The 16,178-nt window shown below is 36.4% G+C and overlaps 1 protein-coding gene across 3 annotated transcripts in view; it reads right to left on the bottom strand.

Annotated features, from left to right (window-relative positions):
• Window positions 1-295: 295 nt before the first annotated feature.
• The window catches only part of GABRG1 (gamma-aminobutyric acid type A receptor subunit gamma1), a 54,005-nt gene continuing 38,122 nt past the window's right edge, over window positions 296-16,178 (bottom strand). For all 3 annotated transcript variants that reach the window (XM_035325458.1, XM_035325459.1, XM_035325460.1), the window contains 5 exons: window positions 14,844-14,926; window positions 13,537-13,674; window positions 13,251-13,403; window positions 10,168-10,379; window positions 296-3,234 (listed from right to left, as the gene is read on the bottom strand). In XM_035325458.1, coding sequence (XP_035181349.1) covers window positions 2,956-3,234; window positions 10,168-10,379; window positions 13,251-13,403; window positions 13,537-13,674; window positions 14,844-14,926 — 865 coding nt within the window. In that variant the 3' untranslated portion in view covers window positions 296-2,955. The remainder of the gene's footprint in view (window positions 3,235-10,167; window positions 10,380-13,250; window positions 13,404-13,536; window positions 13,675-14,843; window positions 14,927-16,178) is intronic.

Raw genomic sequence — 16,178 nt, 5'->3', positions numbered from 1 at the left:
ATGCTTTTCTAAATTCTGGCCTAATTATAGTGCTGAGTAGGAACAGGTTTAAGCATGTCTTTAAGCAGTAGTGGTCAGAATAATATGACTCCAAATATTGTAATCCCAGCTATCAGTAAATGAGTTGTTTTTTTTTTTTGTTTTTTTTTCCAGGTAGGTTTCAAAAATGGTCACAGCATCTAAGCCTAGGTAATCATAGTCTCTGTTTCTTGCCATTTTTTGAGAGAAACACTTAGATTTCTTGTAATTTATTGTTTACATGCTAACTGGAAAAAACAAACAAACAAAAAACACACAGGACTAAAATAACACATTTATTACATGCCAAGTTACAGTTCACTGCATTCCCATTTCAATTTGAACTCACAGTACTATGGGAAACTGAAATGATTTCATCAGAAACGAAATACACAGAAAAGTTTGTCAACAGACAGAAGCAAGTGCATCTCTAAACCAAAGAGTCATAACATTCAATAGCTTTAATATTCCATTACATTGTTTCATAGAAATTAAAGATGAAAGACTTTTTATCTATCCCTTCTTTATTCAGGATGTTTTCTGTTGTCCAGGTAAATCACTGGAGGTTGATTGGCAACTGACAACCAAATGAAAAATCTAAATGGATGTGCTGTGAAATTTGTATTTTCCCTTGCAAAGTGCCAAGTTCTTTCAAGTTCCTTTTGTTTAAAGGTAAACTAATGACAGCCAGGAGCTCACAAAAATTTGGGCCTGTACTGAGTAGCAAGTAGAATGCCTTTCAAATATACATCTAACATACTGCTACTGAAGCCACCTTAATCCCTCCTACAGAGGAACATGTTCAGTGTGCTGTCAAAAAGCACCACACTACACTATGGAATTAAAACTGAAATATTTCCATTGTACTGAACATTTTCTGAAAATGAGACTCTAAAGAAACAATTGCATTGTTAATGATGCTGCACTTCTACCCTCAGTTTAACAGTCATAGGAAGTTGGTGCTCAGAAAGGTCATACAACAGATGATGTTTGGCTAAATAAAGAAATAAAGCTTGCATTAAAATGTGATCTCAGTCACTTGCTTCCAGAATCACTGCACATAGTTTGGCATTCTTTATTAAACTCTGGGGCAGAACATTGCAGTAACTGTTCACATATGTACTGAATATCTTATTACTTCTGGTACCAACTAGCCTATGAAAATCCATTACTTTTTTCTGATAAAAATTCAGAGGAGGTAGCACATTCAGAAATATTGGGGGGAGGGGGAGGCTTCTTCCATGTATCATTTTCTATAATTAACCATTAATCATGTCTTTACCTCTAGTACTGAGCATCCTCACCTACAGCCAAATGTTAATCCCATTAATCCTCTTTAAAGATCTGTAAAGTCTTCTGTGTAATTCTGACTTCTACTTAATGCATATCTTAATTTTACAGTGATTTTTGCAAGCTCACTTGAGACCAGTTTCTTTCTGAGAAAGGAGGAAAGACTGCATTTTTCTATAATGAAGACAATGGATTTAAAATAGAATTTAGATAGGAAATGCTGCCAGCCAGTGATAGTCAACACATAGAAGTTAGTCCAGAAATACTATTACTGAAGAATTCCTACCAAAGGGAACAGAAGCTCTGACCATAGAAAGGTTAAAGTACCGGTCCTGTGATTTTGGGGAAATACACCCCATCTTGAAGAAGGATCTGTAATACATAATAATTATATTTATTTTTTCCCCTTATAAAAGGGTTTTTCATTAAGGCAAAAAAAAAGAAAAAAAGAAAAAAAAAAAGAAAAGTATATCTATCAAGGAGGTAATTACACAGCGATCCATATAACACAGTATCAGTAAATCTGGTAAATCTGGCATCTGGCTTTGGCTCAGTGAGAAGCATAAGCAGTAACAAACAGAATATACAAAACTATACTGTATGCGAAGCAGACCAGGTACTCTATTTTATTCTTAGGGACGGATAGGATGGGTAAATGGTTTTGAATACAAAGTCTATAGCACTGTTATAGGGTTTTTCCAAACTCTGATGATACAAATTCTACTGAACTCTAACTCTTTCTCTGCCCCTGAGAATGAATAAGACAAAGGACAGGGGGATGGGGAGGATGTGTAGAGCATTATGTTGAAGGGCCAGAATCTGTTAGCCAACACCAGTCTGGATTCCATGAAATTAGAGGAACGGCAGCTAGCTAGGAATTTTTCAAAGTTGTAGCCCTCTTGGAGAACGTTGGGGAACCTGCAACAGTGAAATAACAGCAGATGGAGCACAGACATACATGTAATCAAAGGCTGAAAGCAAAAGTCTATATCAATGGTCAGGATTAGACAAGCTCAGAATTACCCTTGTGGCTTTTTTGCGATATACGCATTTCTTGCTGCTCTTGTCTCTGTGTTTTGTATAAATATGAATGTGATTAATCATGACTTAACCATTCTTCTTAACATACAGCAAAGAACAAATGTCTAGTTGAAAAATAGAAATGTTCCACTTCAACTTTTTAAGGTCAGGAATTAATAAAAATCATCATCTTATAGATGAAATGGATGAGAATAACTAATCCCGTATTATTAAGGCTTTCTTTGTTAAGGTGTAAGAGATGCTACAAAACTCAACTGGATTATCATTTAGAATTGAAATTCAAAGGTTATGTAGAAATGTTCAGTTCAATAATATAGCCTCTTGACTGCATTTTGTTAGAGCTGGACAAAAATAGGTTTGTTTTCAGGTAATCTAAATCATAAGAGGTGTTATTTTTAAATTTCCTCTCCAAAATGCCAATATATGTTCTATAGTTGATCACAAGAGGGAGACTACATCATCATATTTCCTCTCATTGTTTCAGATTTTAAAAACATCCAATCTGAATCATTTTGGACCAGCTCTATTCTTTGAGCATTCACTGAAAAGCATTAATGACAGATAACTTTTTTTTTTTTTTTTCTGAGTTTGTCCAACCACTGAAATTTATAGATAAAGGTAGCCAATCCAATAAACAAGATTGAACAATGCAAAGGCTGTTGGAAAGAAGATACGAGAATAGGAGTCAATTTTTGCAATACGAATGTGTATCCTTCCTTCTCTCCAAGATCCTGTGCGGCAGTCTTCAAAACAACAAAAGAAGCTAGCACAGTCTTTCCCTTCTAGGCACTCATATCCATAATCATCATCACGTTCGGGGAGATGATTAATGTTATTAATTGGAATCAGTGTTGATCCAGGTCGAACAGCAATTGCAGGTGGTTTCTTAAGAAAAAGAAAAAAAAAAAAAAAAAGAAAAATACAGTGTTTGTTTTTGTTTTACCCTCTCATTAAATAATTCCATATGTTTCCCACAACAAGGGCCACTATAAGCACATTAGCACAATATACAGAAATTCAAATATTGCAGAAAACAGTTTCGGGAGCTTTGCAAATTATGAACTGCTCTATATAATTGGCTCAGGCAGGCAAAAGATCGTGAATGTTTTTCACCTGCCACAGTGAAAACAGGGTTTTGATGGGATCTGGGAATACTGGATAATTATTTACACAGATAGGGTTAGCTGATCCCATCTACACAACACAGAATGACATTTTGAAGTCAGTCACAGCTTGGTGACTGGGTCATAAACAAAACCACAGGCAGGATATAAGCACCACTACCAAGGGAATGATGGCTTAACTACCACTTGGAATCTTTAGTACTGGACTGGGTTTGTGTCTGGATTTTCACTAAAGCAAGCCAGTGGGATCAGAACAGCATTACTGTTGGAGTTTTGCAGACTGATACACACAAGGCCAGGTTATGTCATCTAACCCTCTGATGCTAAATCCCTAAACAATATGCCCTGCTGAAAGAAACCAAGACACAAGGCTCCTTAGGCTGCCATGAAGTCAGTGAAAATGATTAATTTAGCTCTTAATTCTTACTTCTACTTTCCATGTGCATAACTCAACCCTCCTGCATTCGTGTTAAAACTGAGTGTAACAGGTGTTGAGATTCATAAATAACTTTCACAGAAAGAATCTGGGTGCCTTATTGCCTATTACATATAATGTTTGCTATTACCTTTCTCGTGACTTTCCACCTTCCTTTTACTTGCACTACCATTGCCCATCTTTCCTCTTTTTATTATTTTGTTTCCATGTAGCTCTTTACTCCTTATCCTTGTTTTCCCAGACATTCCAAAATACATTCTCCCTTTCTCTGTCCTTGTTTTAATTTCTAAATCCCATAGCCTTTTTACACTATTCTGTAGTCATCTCGTTCACTCATTCTTTCAGTCCCATCCCACTTTTGGCATCTCCTAAAATTTTCAGACTGAATATGGTGGCTACATCAATACTGCTCTTACGTTTTTATTTATTTATTTGTCATATAAGGAATCAAAACAGGAAATTATGATGTAATTAGCAACCGTCTTCTGTAACACATAAAATAATCTTTCATATAATTTATACATGATAGGGAAGTATGAGAAATCTATGAAAAGCAAGAAGCCACATCATATTAATTCTTCTGATGCTTTAGAGTCCAATTGTCCCACGTCCAGGAAATTACTTCGGCCAGTACACAGATTTCTATACATTGTTAAAGGAGGAACTTTATTGCTGCAGGGACATTTTACTACCATATCCCAAGGGTTAAAACTGTGCAGTATCCTCCATATTTTTAATACCCTTTGTAACTTTATTTAATAAGCATTTTTACCAGAGGAAGATTCACACAGACTGCTGCTTCAACACTTTTTAGACATTATGACCTAGGGAGCTAATTATCATCCTAAAGGACCTCATTATTCTTTTCAGTTTTGATGAAATACTGACAACACTAAAACAGCAGCTACATATGAGACATTACAAACAGATCTTATTTTTGTAAAATGTAACATGTAAGTTTAAATTTGTTTTGAACTTACAAAATCATTACTTTGTTGAAGATATATAGGGAAGGATGTCTACTTCATATGCATGCCTTCTCTGACTCTGACAAGAATTTTCTGACTGCTGGTTCCACCAATGTAAGACTACTGGAATGATTCATTTTTATATAATAAATAAAATAGGAATTCCCATGTCAGAAACATCATGGTAGGAAGAAAAAATGATGGTACAACTTTTTGTTGCTCATGGGACAAATGATTCTAATCTCCTGAGAACTGATACCTCATCTTTATCTGTGCCTGATCTGGAGAACATCTCTCCCCCAAGACAGATATAGATTATAAAAATATTGTTGTTTTTTTTCAATCAAAAACAGTCAATATGCATTACACGGGATTAAGAAGACCACAGTAAAGAATGCAGTGAGATTTCATAATCAATGTGTTGATTCAACCCCAAAAGGGGAAGAACGTTTTACATTTCAAGGGTACATTGATCACAAGACCTAAATCACCACTCAGATTACTGTAGTAGTCACCTGCTCCCAAGAATTACTGACATATCACAGGAATACATTCAGAGAAGGGAAACAAGGACATAGTCCGTTCCACAGCAAAACAGAAGAAAAAATAAAACAATCCTATAAGAAGAGGAGCCAAGGAAATCCTTACTTTTCAATAGCTTGTGCCTTCAGAATCCATAGTGGGTTTATGTGGCAAGGTTTAGGTAGCAGGGGGCCATAGGGATGGCTTCCATGAGGATCAAGAAGCTGCCCCATGCTTGATAAGGGCCCCACTGCTGACCAGAGCTGAGCCAATAAGTTATGTCGTTTTGTGCCTCTGTGAGAGCATATTTAAGACAGGGAAAAAAAAATGCTGCACCACACAGGAACTGGGAGAGTGAAAGGAGTGAGAAACAGCCTTGCAGGTACCAAGGTCAGTGAAGAAGGAGGGGGAGAGGTGCTCCAGGCGCCATAGCAGCAGTCCCCTGCGGCCTGTGGTGAGGACCATGGTGAAGCAGACTGTCTTCCCTGCAGCCCATGGAGTACCACAGTGGAGCAGGGTGCTACGCTGCAGCCTGTGGAGGAGACCATGGTGAAGCAGGTCACCTGCACCGATGGAGACTGCAGCCTGGGGAAGACCCCTGCCGGAGCAGATCCTGGCTGGACCTGTAGGCCATGGCGAGGAGACCACGCAGGAGCAGGTGACCTGGCAGGAGCCCGTGGGGGATCCAGGTTGGAGCAGTTTGCTCCTGAGGGGTGGACCCCGTGGTACAGACCCGTATCTGGAGCAGTTCTTGAAGAGCTGCTGCCTGTGGGAAGCCCACACTGGATCAGTTCAGCAAGGACTGCATCCCGTGGGAGGGACCCCACAGCACAGGGGACGAGAGTGACCAAGAAGGAGCTGTGGCAAAGAAGTGCTATATACTGAACATAACCCCCATTCCCCTGTTCCCCTGTGCCGCTCGGGGGGAGGAGGTGGAAGAGGGTGGATGGGGGCGGGGGGGGGGGGCAAAGGTGCTTTTAGTTTATTTCCTTTATTTCTTGCTTCTCTAGCTCGTTAGTAATAGGCAATAAATCTTACTATCTCCCTATGCTGAGTCTGTTTTGTCCGTCACGATAATTACTGTGCGATCTCCCTGTCCTTATCTCAACCTTGAGCTCTTTTCATCATATTTTCTCCCTGTTCCTCTTTGAGGAGGGGGAGTGAGAGAGCAATTGTGGTGGAGCTCGGTCACCCACCCGAGTAAAACCACCACAGAATCCCAGCAGGATTTTCCAGCATTCAATGATTGTTTGCTCTAGAGTTTCTTCTGTTGATGGAAATATTACCGGCATTCTCCCTGACATCTGTTCAACAAATCCTATGTTATACCACCATAGTAGATTGAAACTAGCTGATTCTGATGTAGAATTTTGTAGAGGTGCCCTGAGAGAGGCAGATAGAGTGCCATCTTACAGGCCTAGCTCCTTACAGGGAATACATAACGTCCATAAAATAAGGTAATAAGGAAAAGGAGGTGGGGGTGGGGGGATAAGATGTGAAAAAATTATAATGTTTTTCAAAATATCAAATGAAATCTTTAAGGTAAATCTGGAGATCAGGAAAGGACAAAGGTAAAATAAAATCCTTAGCAATTTGTCCTACTGAGCCCAACATGGATCCACATCAATGAGAGAAAACACATATAGGATCCATAACCTATGACGTCAGAGATTACAAAGAAGAGCTCAAATAATCAGAAAGATTCTAGTCCGGAAAGAATGAAGAAACTTTAACTGAAAACTGATAACTTGAAGAAAAGCAAACAAAAAAAAAAACTTTTTTTTTTTTTTTCCACTTTTGGCATACATGAGTTTATGGTGCGTGGCAATGTAGAATCCAATATTCACAATAACATGACCTCATATCAATTGGCGGGGACTTTAAAAAAATAATATGTATATACAGTACTGTACATGTATGGTATATGAGTACATACCTACTGATACTGCAGATAAAATTCTACAGTGACAAGCATTTATAATACTCTGCAGTGAGACCAAAACCAAATTATTCTGAATTAACAATAACACATGTACAAAAGACAGCCATCATCTGTGGAGCTCATAACACAGGTGATACATTCACTTCAGGTGGAATGGAAATCAGAACAAGATCCACAACTTATTAAGTTTAATCTTTCCTGCCCAATCGCATTATAATTACTATTGTGGATTTGCATAAGCCAATTCATCTTACATTTCTTGATTTATGCCAGCATATATTTTGTAAGATAATGTTGCTGTAATCATTTGTAAAATCTTACCATTGCTTGACAAGATCTTTTATTACACCTTTTCGGCATCAGTTCTTGGAATAATATTTTATTGCATTTTGCAATAGAAATAAAACATGCAAAGCAATTTTTCTTAGGAAAATACACCTGTGAATAAGGACTTTTCAGAAAAAAAATAAAACGGCTATTTGAATTAAATTAACTAAATTGTGTAGATCTTTCTTTTTTAATTGCACATCCATAATTGCAAGAAAGAATGAATAGAAGTCTGACAAAGAAAAAAAAAAAAAAAGAAAAAAGAAAAAAAAAAAAGAAATAAAGCTATATTTGTAATTGTGTGACTTCCTATTGATTAACCAGATTATTTTGTTTAATTGCTCTATTTGGAGCAAGAAATTTTAAAGCTTTTTTTTTTTTAAAAAAAAAAACTTAATAAAATCTATTTATTGAATGAAAATCCTTTACATCTTCAATCCTTTACGTATTCAATTTGACACCCCCATTTTTTTTACCGTCGTTTCTTATCTAGTATGCTCTTACAGCCATAATGTGCTGAAGCATGTTTAAAGAATTGTATGTGAAAAGATTATTTTTTCACTCCTTAGAAATAAAAGGCATGCTTTAAGAGCAAAGTAAAACACAACTGAAAAGTGTTTTGAGTATTATATTACTAATTCTAATCAGTCCAAATTTCAGCTGTTTATTCAATGTGTCATAGTTTATATTTCACCATTCTTCTACATTTTAAATTATCATATGCATGGAAAATCTCAAAGCACTTGGCAGATTATTGCACAAATGGCTGATATAGGAAGACAAGTTCTGGAAAGTCTCAGTGCTCCATTCCTTAAGAGTTTACTTTCAAACCACTTCAATGTCTGTTGATTTGCCAACAGTTGATCTTTAATTTCTCACTGGTTTGAATATGCAGTAATTCCTCCTCTCTTCACTTTTTCCTTGTTGTGCATTCTGTGAGCACACCCATTTCTGATCCCTGATCCCTAAGTGTTGTTGAGACTTCATTGCCACAATAATCTCAAACTGAACTGAAACTGCTGTGTTAACACTGGGATATACCCCAAAGTCTGCAGCCTCCATCTTATACTGTCATTAAGCAATTACAGTAAGTTTAACTGTGGCCCTTGCTAACACCTACCTTCCATGCAGTTGCTCCTACCAATAACAGCGAGGAGGTTTTAGGTTTACATTTTCCAATTGACTTCCAGTTTTCTTGTCTGGAATTCCCTGAGGATCATGGCAATGCCCGACCAAGGCAGGATAGGGTAGTATTAACCCTTCATCACTAGTCTTGTTGTAAATACCAAGCTGACACTCTTGAACCAGCTCACCATTACTAGTTGTCCATATGAAACAGAAGGACTCTCACTTCCCTTCTATTAAGCCACAGCAGTTCCACAGGGCTGCCATAAACCAATTTCCCACAATAGCACTGCTCAAAACAGGTACACCAGCACTTTCTGATGTGAGTCACAAAACAGATACGGTTCATACCAGGATTTTTGCAATTCCATATCTGGGTTTCTGTAATTTCATTTCATCTTCTGTTTGACCTTACACAGGTGTCATTCAGCCCTCACCCAGGAAAGACAACTAATATTATGTTTTACCTATGCTACAACTTGTTTGGATGAAATGATCCAGAAGGGGGCTTTAAAACATTGTCCTTGCTTTTATCTGGTCCCAAAGAAGACTACAATAAAGCCTCAACTAGTAGGACTACTGTTCTAATGAATAAGCCATTTAATTCCTTTACCTAAATGTTTAAGTAATTTAAAGATTAGCTTTAAATATTTGAACTGTCTTCCAAGAATTGTTTTTTTTTTTTTTTTTTTTTTTTTTTTTCAGAAATTCCAAGATTCTAACTATGTGAACAGAAATTCTCTTAGAATAATATTTACTCTTATGATATTTGGGCATTCATACAATAAAAACTTCAACTTGTAAAAAAGAGAAGATTCATTTTACTAGAAAGAAACATGGAAGTAAATGAAAAAATGACTTAAAGCACTGTTTATGAAGTGAAAGAGGGTCAGAATTCTTACTGATAATAAGCAGTTTTTCCTCTGCAGTGTTAGTAAGGTAAGACCCAAGTGACATTAGGTGATACAGACCCTGACAAATCCTCACAGCTTCAGTCCATTTACATTATCTTTGTTCCTATAGTCTTACCTGTGGTTCTTTGGCAGATGTTATTTCCAGAAATACTGTGCCCCTACAAAACTCTCCATAGGCACAAGCTCCATGGGCAGCTCTAGAAGCACTAAGGGCATAGCATGGAAAATTACATCAAAACACCCCTCTAGGGTGTTTTAGACTCATGTGTTCTCACTCAAATATGAATGGAATGATCAAAAAATTTGCTTGTTAGTAGTATTTACAGAAAACAAATGCAAACCCCCACTTATATAAAAATAAATAAATAGACTAGCTGTCTTTGAAAAAGTCCCTCAAAATTAATATGATAACAAAATCAAGAACCATTTTTTTCCTTCTTAATCATTTGGTTAAACTTACTGATGGCTTAGATTTTGCCTTCTTATCTTTTCCCTTGTCCCCTTTTCTGTTGCTGGTAAAATAATGCAAGGTGCCATATTCCATCAAGGCAGCAAACACAAAAATGAAGCAAACTGAGACAAAAAGGTCCATTGCTGTCACATAGGAAACCTTTGGGAGTGACTTCCTGGCAATTGTACTCAATGTTGTCATGGTCAGCACGGTTGTAATGCCTGTTTGATAAAGTAAGAAAGACAACAGAAATATAAGGAAATATATGAGTAATTTGTTCATATTGTCACTATATATATATAAATACACCACTCAAATTAGCCCTTAATTCATTCATGAGGCATACAAGAACTGAGCCACAACAGGATTCACCCCAGATCACATTCATACACACTAGTGCTACTGTAAGAAGACACTGTGGATCCAGTGGCCACCAGGGGATCATACAGAAGGTAGCGCATTTCACCTTTAATTTAAATCCTTCCCATTTTCAACACACAACAAAGAAAACAAGACATTGATAAAGTTTGTGTAATTTTATAAATGTTAGAGAATGCATGCGTAAAACAAGTACAATAGGCAAACTGGTACAAATAAGCACAAATTTTATAAACAGGTAAAAAGACCCTTGGCTCTTGAAAGTTTAAAATATATAAAAACAACAAAAAGAAACAATAAGCTTTCAGAAAGCATCAGAAAAAGGAATTCAGTACTTGAACGGGACTTATAAAAAAGATGGGGAGCAGCTCTTTGCTCAATCGGATAATGACAGGATGAGGGGGAATGGTTTTAAATTAAAAGAGGGGAGATTTAGATTAGAAGTTAGGAAGAAATTCTTTGCTCAGAGGGTGGTTAGGCACTGGAACAGGTTGTCCAGAGGGGTTGTGGATGCCCCATCCCTGGAGGTATTCAAGACTAGGTGAGATGAGACCCTGAGCTATTGATCTAGCAGGGCGGTTGGGACTATAAGATCTATGAGGTCTCTTCTAACCCAAGCCATTCTACGAGTGTATGATTATATGAATAATGTTTACAACTATTTGCTTCTGATTTGTAGTAGGTCAAATTAGATGACTCTCATGGCCTTTCATTCTCTGAGTTACTAGATATTTTTTCAACACTTTGTCTTTAGTAATAGAAAATGTTTCTCTTTATTTACTTTAATTCACTTTAGTTAATTAAATGAACAAGCTTGCCTTGGTAGCAATTTGCTTAGTATCTCAACAATACCCGTCTCACTGGTTTAACATTTAGAAGGTTTTTACACTTTCTTCTTATATGTGATGCTTCAGGGAGACGCAAAGCTTTTTCATAGTAGTCCAAAATTAAGATGTGACCTTTACTTTGGAGACCAATACTAGAACACACACATAATTTGTTGCTTATATGTGTAGGCTTATTGAAAAAGGAAAAAAAAAAAAAAAGTGCTATACCAGTCTAGGGCTTTCTATAGCTTTTCAATCAAAGCATGGAATCAGGAGTTACTATTGACTGATGATGCAGGAGGGAAGCAGAGGTGATTTTGCAACAGATTTTTCAAAGATATTACTTGCCTAAAAGGACACACAGACAACCACTGAGTTTTTCAGTAGTGTGGTTTGCTCCCAGTAGATGTTTTTGAGAATCAATTAGACATTACTCTGCAAATTTATGTATCCAAATACCTTTAATCATTGCAGTCCTTCTGTTTTGCGAAACCCCAGTCTGCCAGGATCTTCCAGCATGTATGCAAGAAAAACTACCAAGCACTTTAAGTATACCAGACCTTAGCACAGCCTCCAGGTTGGAAGTGACATCCACTATTCCCTTTGCTTACTTCTGCTCCAGAAAGATGAAAGATGACATGGATGACATTTCCCAGTCCTCTCCACTCTCTGGAACGAGGCAAACCTTCCACAGCATCACAACTACTTGCCATGATGCACCTTATTTAGTTTTGTCTTTCTTTTCTTAATTTATCAGTCTGTATTTTAATTATTATTTTTCCTTTAAAATCACATCTATTTGACTTGTAAACTCTTTAGACTCTTTTTTTTTTTTTCTTCATCAGGACACCTGCATTTGAAAAAAGTCATCCTACTATCTGCCAAACATTGGCTTTTGAGTATTCACACAAAAGGAACTCAGAGTTAACTGCAGGGAGCCATAAATACAATATGGCAAACATTTGTAGTACATCTCAAGTAGATGAAAGACAGTACTGCTGAAGTGACAGCATGAAAACTCTAGTTTCATCATGAGATCCAAAACAAATTTGCTAGGTTAGAGGTACTGAAAAAGCACCCTGTAAAATGAACAAATTAGATACTAGCAGGATACCAGTATGACAGTGGTTTTTTTGTTGTTGTTGTTGGTTTTTTTTGTTTGTTTGTTTTTTGGTTACAGTTAGCATCCTCCTAGACTGTCCCCACAATGATGCCCAATGATTAGTAAGTGAAAGAAATTTTATAATACATTTCTTAATATCAAGAGATAGTTTCACTTATTTATCAAGATTTTGGGCTCTCTTCACTAGTGCAGAACTTTTGAATAGCACATATGTAAAATCCAAGACTTGGATTTTCTTCCCTTACCTTTTCATTAGGCTACTAAGCCATGCTCATTTTTGCTTAATTTCTTTCTTGACTCAATCTTCCAGTCCTGACTGGACAGTAGTCCAGTTTCAGTGGAAAGGCAGGGAATTAAAGCTTGGACTTACTCTTCTAGTAGGAAATGTTCCTACCAGGTGGGAATGGTGTATGGAAAGGAAAGGGAAAGGGAAAGGGAAAACACCACACATCTTCACAGTTTTCATGAGAATGGAGATGACTGGAGATGACAAAAAATAACATAAAAAAAGAAAAATATATTTATGTGAACAACAGCATGTCCACAAGGCTTGGGTCAGTATTTCCAGATTTCCATTCTCAACACTCCCTCCTTGAGCCCTGCTGTGCTACTACAACAGAATCCTCCTACCTTGGAGTTTAAGAGAAAGGGTGAGCAATGGTCATAACCTGAAGCGGAATAACTGTGGTTAATTCAGTGCCCTCTGCAGATTTGTATTCCTGTGGAGTACCAGAACCTTCAGAGGTGACAAAACATGTCCTTACCAAGAGATGTCCTTGCAGGAACTGCATCCTTATTGATCCAAAATGACACCCATGAGAGAACAACTGTGAGAATACAAGGAATGTATGTCTGGATAGTAAAATATCCCATACGTCTGCTGAGATCAAAGAAGATTGTCATAATAATATAATCACCTACAAATTAAAAATAAATAAATAAATAAATAATACATTCTTGGATGACATTGAAAATGGGAATTGCATCTTCTTTTATTATTTTTGTTCTACATAGGTATTACATGCAATAAAACTTCACACTTTGCCTTACCAGACAGAGTATGAGAAATTTCAGTTGTATTTCGTAACCCTACAAATGCAAACTGATATAATCTCCAGTATTTTGGATCTGCTACTTCAACAGAGGTTTTCTTCCATTTATATTCAATTTCATTTCTGGGATATCCGTCTAGAACAAAACAGCAAATCAAGCGTTCAGCTACAGTATCTATCAAAGCATGTTTTGTGATTTCTGAAGTTGATTATAAACTAAACCAGGGCAATATATAAAGTGCATCAGAGAGCGAGAAAATCTGTACTCCACCTGATACACCTAACAATAACAAAACATCTAGCCTAACTTTTAAGTCTAGCTAGTGTAATCAACCAAAAACTATATAAATACAACTGGTTAGAAAATACCTATACAAACTTTTGGAACTCTGACATGAAAAACTGTCTCAGAGTCATCACCATGTATCAATATGTAATATACATTAGGATTAATAGACCACAAAGAGCTTCAAAGTATATACACTTGTTAGTTTATACATTGGTAAAATTTCAGTTCCCTAGCATGGATTTTTGTGACCTGAGTCATGGTTCAGTAATCCAACTGGAACTGCAACCTTCTTGATTTTCATGTGTTTCACATGTTCCAAATTATCCAAATTTTATTTAATCATCAAAGCTACCAAAGTTCATTTTAGCTAGAAATATTCAAAAAGGAAGTGCTAAATGAAAATATTCATTTAAGATTAGATTTCACATTTAGGAATAAGTTGTTTAGCTGTGTTCAGCTTGTTTAGGATGCTTTTGCCAGTAATAGAACGATTCCCTTAGGAACAATATATATATATTTAACATAGTTTATATTAAAAAATAAGTCTGTATGTTGTATTTCTTGCTCACATAAGTAAGTCCGACTGAAAGGAGAAGGAGTCCTTATACTGATTTAGCATTTACAAAAACAGGCTGAAGAGAGAAGGTCTTTTTGCTCTTAAGTATACCAAATGGAACCAATTCAAAGCTGGCAAGTATGGCAGGCATAAAAAATAAAGTTCTTCCAGGAAAATAGATTCCTATTAATTGGAATGGGCAGTGCATCACATTCCTAAGCAATATGATTATTTTTAAAGTTGCAACTAAATGAAATGCATGTAATTCAACTCATTCATTATTACATTTAATAATGTAATAAGTAATGCAATAAATCAAAGCAAATTATAAAGAGGTCTGTTATTTTTCCTTCACTGCAAGGCTTTAAAAAGTAATTACTTGCTCTCTTGTTGCCAGAACTTAAGGAAATTTAAAGCCTGAATGTAAAAAGAAAAGAAAAGAAAGTATTGTACCACCTACAGCTTGAAAATTCCAGTGGACAGGAGTGTTCATCCATAGGAAAGTTATGAAGCTGAAGATAACATTCAGCATTAATTGTCAGTCTAATTAGAAAATGAAATAAAAAAAAAAAAAAAGAAAATAAAAGAAAAAGATGAGAAAGATTATATTCAAGCATCCAGACATCCAGACACTTCAGACTAGATAGTAAAATCATGCACAGAAATCAGTTTTGCCACTTAATGGATCTTATGGATAGCCAACTGTGTATCTGCAAAAAGCATCCACCATGACCTCTGAAGAACAAAAACTATCATCACATGCAGCCTGAGGACCTTTGTTGTTCCAATTGCCATATCAAGTCAATTTCAAAAATGTCAAGTGATTTGAGGGATCTCCGAGATGTCTCTCAAAGAAAGAGGGCTAAAAGAGTGGGGATGAAGGCAGGGAAAGGAGAGGAGTTTATTACAGCAAAACTTTAACATAGGGCCTGCTCTAGACTTACGGAAGAAGCTCTGATAAAGACAGTAGTATGGATTGGAAAGAGCAGTCTTAACATTTCTACTCATCCAAAGTCTAAGGCACTTAAGCTAGCTAATATACATTTTAGACAAATTAGCTAACTAATTAAGTTAGCTAATATACATCCAGGTAGCTAATATACATTTTAGAAACAATTTTGAACTCATAATATTTGGACAACAGAATCATTTGCTGCTTTTAAAAAATACTATCACAGATTTCCAAAGAGCTTCCAAGCAACCAATGAGAAACCAGTTCAACTAACTTTCACTCGAAAGCTAGATTAAAGGGTTAGACTCTGAACTGCCTTCTTTGCATTTAAAATAGTTCCTCATCTGATGGTACTACAGTGAAGAAATTCAGAATTTCTTCTAAAACAATGGTATAGGAAAAGGAAGATTGTGCCATGCACTGCCATAAAGCACCATAAGTCTGTGAACTAACTAGTTATTCTACCCAAAATGTCATTAGGAGCTTTCCCAAAATCTGACCTGACCAAGAGAAAGATATGGGATTATAAGGGAAAGTGAAGTTCTTGTTATATACTTGGAAAATAAATAAATAAATACATAAATATAAGTCCATATTTCCAAATAAGAGACTTCTGGAGATGCTTTTCAAATTTACCAACTACGGTATATGCATTTATTGCCTTTGTTTTCCATTTTCAGTCTTTGGATAGCCAAGCCCTTAAAGAAAAAGGAAACAAAACCAGACTTTTATTAAAAGCAGTGCAACCAGATCTGGAATCACTGATGGGTGCAAAGGAATGAGTAAGGTCTAAGCTCAAAGTAAGCTTAGTAGGCCAGAATATAAGAGTAGCTGAGCATTAAA

This window comes from Oxyura jamaicensis, chromosome 4 (assembly GCF_011077185.1).
Source record: "Oxyura jamaicensis isolate SHBP4307 breed ruddy duck chromosome 4, BPBGC_Ojam_1.0, whole genome shotgun sequence".
NCBI lineage: Eukaryota > Metazoa > Chordata > Aves > Anseriformes > Anatidae > Oxyura > Oxyura jamaicensis.
This window is presented reverse-complemented; position numbering and strand designations above follow the sequence as displayed.